The 2,540-nt window shown below is 37.4% G+C and overlaps 1 protein-coding gene across 2 annotated transcripts; it reads right to left on the bottom strand.

Annotated features, from left to right (window-relative positions):
- Positions 1-521: 521 nt before the first annotated feature.
- arpp19b (cAMP-regulated phosphoprotein 19b) lies at positions 522-2,235 on the bottom strand. 2 transcript variants are annotated; one of them, XM_016243999.1, is made up of 3 exons: positions 2,047-2,235; positions 1,454-1,576; positions 522-1,385 (listed from the first exon to the last, which is right to left on the bottom strand). In XM_016243999.1, exons 1-3 carry the CDS (start codon positions 2,083-2,085, stop codon positions 1,212-1,214), a joined length of 336 nt encoding a protein of 111 aa, XP_016099485.1. In that variant the 5' UTR covers positions 2,086-2,235; the 3' UTR covers positions 522-1,211. The 2 variants fall into 2 exon arrangements, with proteins under 2 accessions (XP_016099485.1, XP_016099486.1); XM_016244000.1 differs by having other exon boundaries at positions 522-1,382.
- Positions 2,236-2,540: the final 305 nt, after the last annotated feature.

Below are 2,540 nucleotides of genomic sequence, written 5' to 3'. Positions count from 1 at the left end.
TAAATTCAGTGCACACAGACTGAAGTAGTTTATTTAATACACGAGTTTCACAATTTGAGTTGAATTACTAAAATAAAGGAACTTTTCCACGACATTCTAATTTATTGAGATGCACCTGTATGTCCTTCTTCTTTGCTTTGGTAATAATACAGTCACTTGAAAAAAAAAATTAAAAATCAAACAAAAAAAGCCACCATGGCAAAGAATGGGCTGGAAAGAGCTAGTTACTGCACTCCACCCAAATATACTAAAAACAATGCATAATTCAAGTGTAAGTTGGTTATTTGTATTACATGAAAATTCAGTCAGTGAACAATGCAAGCTAAATAAATGAGTCTTGGTTCATTTTAATTTAACTAAGACATGAATCAAGTTCGACTAGACATAAAGAGCAAATTTCACCAAACGGCACAATGCTAGTCCCCATTAAATTTGTCTAGATAATTAAAATAATTTTAGTTTTTCAACAGCAAATCTACAACCTGTACTGCAGAGTTCAGAAACAACTACTCAGTCACGCGGCACATGTGCAAAACTTAGTTTATTTACAAAACAAATGACACAGTTGTGACAGTAAACGTTTATACAGCTCAGGTGTTCTGCCAACACAACCTAGAGAACCCAGCGAAGAGCTCAACACACTCCTCAGTGTGGGCAAACAAACGCCACCCGACAGAAACTGACAGTTTTAAGGTCGTTTTCATAATTAACAAGTAGGAGGCAAACAGCAAATCTCAACGACAAACTTTAAGAGCGCTTGGATTTTCTTCAGCTCAATCAGCTAACGTCTACGAGGCCTTTTGCTTCTTCTAAGAGGCACAGTTTTGGCAGAAGAGGTGGATGTGATTATTTCAAGTCCAGTCCATGTTATCTACTCATGCAGGTCTTATTTCAAGACAAGCACAGAACAAAGATGATCAAAAAGTGATGGAAAAAAAGTGTAAAACCCTAAAATAATGCTGGTCTGACTTATAGAGCCAGATTCCCATGTTTAAACCTTGGCATCAATACATCGGACTGTACGGCTAGATCCAAGTGCGATGGTAGCAGCAGTACATATACCCTTACTTCTCAAAACATTATATTGAGAGCGTTTCTACAGGCAGAAGACAAAGAGAGAGTCAGAAAAGACAGCAAAAGAAAGACAAAACGATTAAGGCTGAGGTAACACAATGGAGACAGCAGGAATGGCACAGAAGTCCACGCTCGCATTAGAAGGCGAGTTTGCTGGCCACCAGAGACTGTTTCCGCTGTGGCAGGTCCTGAGGGGTGGGAATGTGGTCTCCGGTGATCTCCGTCTTCTCCGCCGCTGCTGTCGGGAGCTGCTTGTTCTTCATCTTGGCTTTGGCCATGTTATAGTCGCCCGAGTCGAAGTATTTTTGCTGCTAGGAATAACAACATCATTATTGGCAATTAATGAGCTCGATTTGAAAATTTCCTTTCAGAAACATACCCCTTTTTGAAGTCTTTTTCGCAAAAGATCTGACCCCCCGGGCCTGGTCCCGAGATGGGGGTATCGGGCCTTCAGTTTGACCTCCTCAGCTTTTTCTGGACTTACAACAGTGTCCTGCATCTCCTACATTAAACGTGGGATGAAATCCATGTCAAAACACTAATTCTTAAGCAACAGGAAGCAGATTGATAGTCTTTTCCCACAAATTATGTCAAATTATTAAGTTACAACAGCTACATTGAACCAAGCAATATATAATGAATTTGACAACTTAATTTCCCCCTCAAAAGTTATAATCAGCATATATTATACATAAAATAAAACTATTTACAGTTCTATTATATATACACTTTAGAGCTAAATACGATTTCAGCATGCAGCCTGTGAAAACTGTTCTACAAACACAAACATTGTTTAAAAAGTCTATTAAAAAATAACTTAAGTAGAGCGGTTGTTTTATATGGTCTAGCAGCTAGAAACCCGACAGATATATGTATGTTTTATTATTTTTACATGAAGTTAAAATGAATCAATACAATCACATTGTCAGATGCGGAATGGCCGCATACAAAACGTGTTTGAATAAAGCAAACCTGCTGCTCCTCCGTGCTCGCCTGCACTTCACCGGACATCTGGACAAATTAAATGCAACAAAAAGAAAAAAGAAAACAAAAGACAAAAAATGGGACACTCTTTATTCGCCCTCACAGAGCCGTCAGGCGAGATCGTTAACTGACCGTCTGCCGCTGTCTTGAAAATCCTAAATGTTCTTCCTCGAGAGAAACAGGGCGCGGCTCACACACTCACTACAGCGCCGCCCCGCGGACTGGAGGAGAACAGCGGCATTATGAAAAATACCTTTTGTTTCATATATATATAATGATTATTTTATTATATATTTATAACTTATGCAATAAATGTAGAATTTTGAAATGAGTTTATTGAACCATTAGACAAAATATTTAAAACCAACTTAAAAATGATATACATATATATATATATATATATATATATATATATATGTGTATATCATTTATATTATGGTTTTAAATCTTTTATCTAATGGCTGTAAAAACACATTACAATA

The sequence above is a fragment of the Sinocyclocheilus grahami genome, unplaced genomic scaffold, assembly GCF_001515645.1.
Source record: "Sinocyclocheilus grahami isolate Dianchi unplaced genomic scaffold, SAMN03320097.WGS_v1.1 scaffold707.1, whole genome shotgun sequence".
NCBI lineage: Eukaryota > Metazoa > Chordata > Actinopteri > Cypriniformes > Cyprinidae > Sinocyclocheilus > Sinocyclocheilus grahami.
Note: the sequence above shows the minus strand (reverse complement) of the source record. Positions and strands in the feature narration are given on the sequence as shown.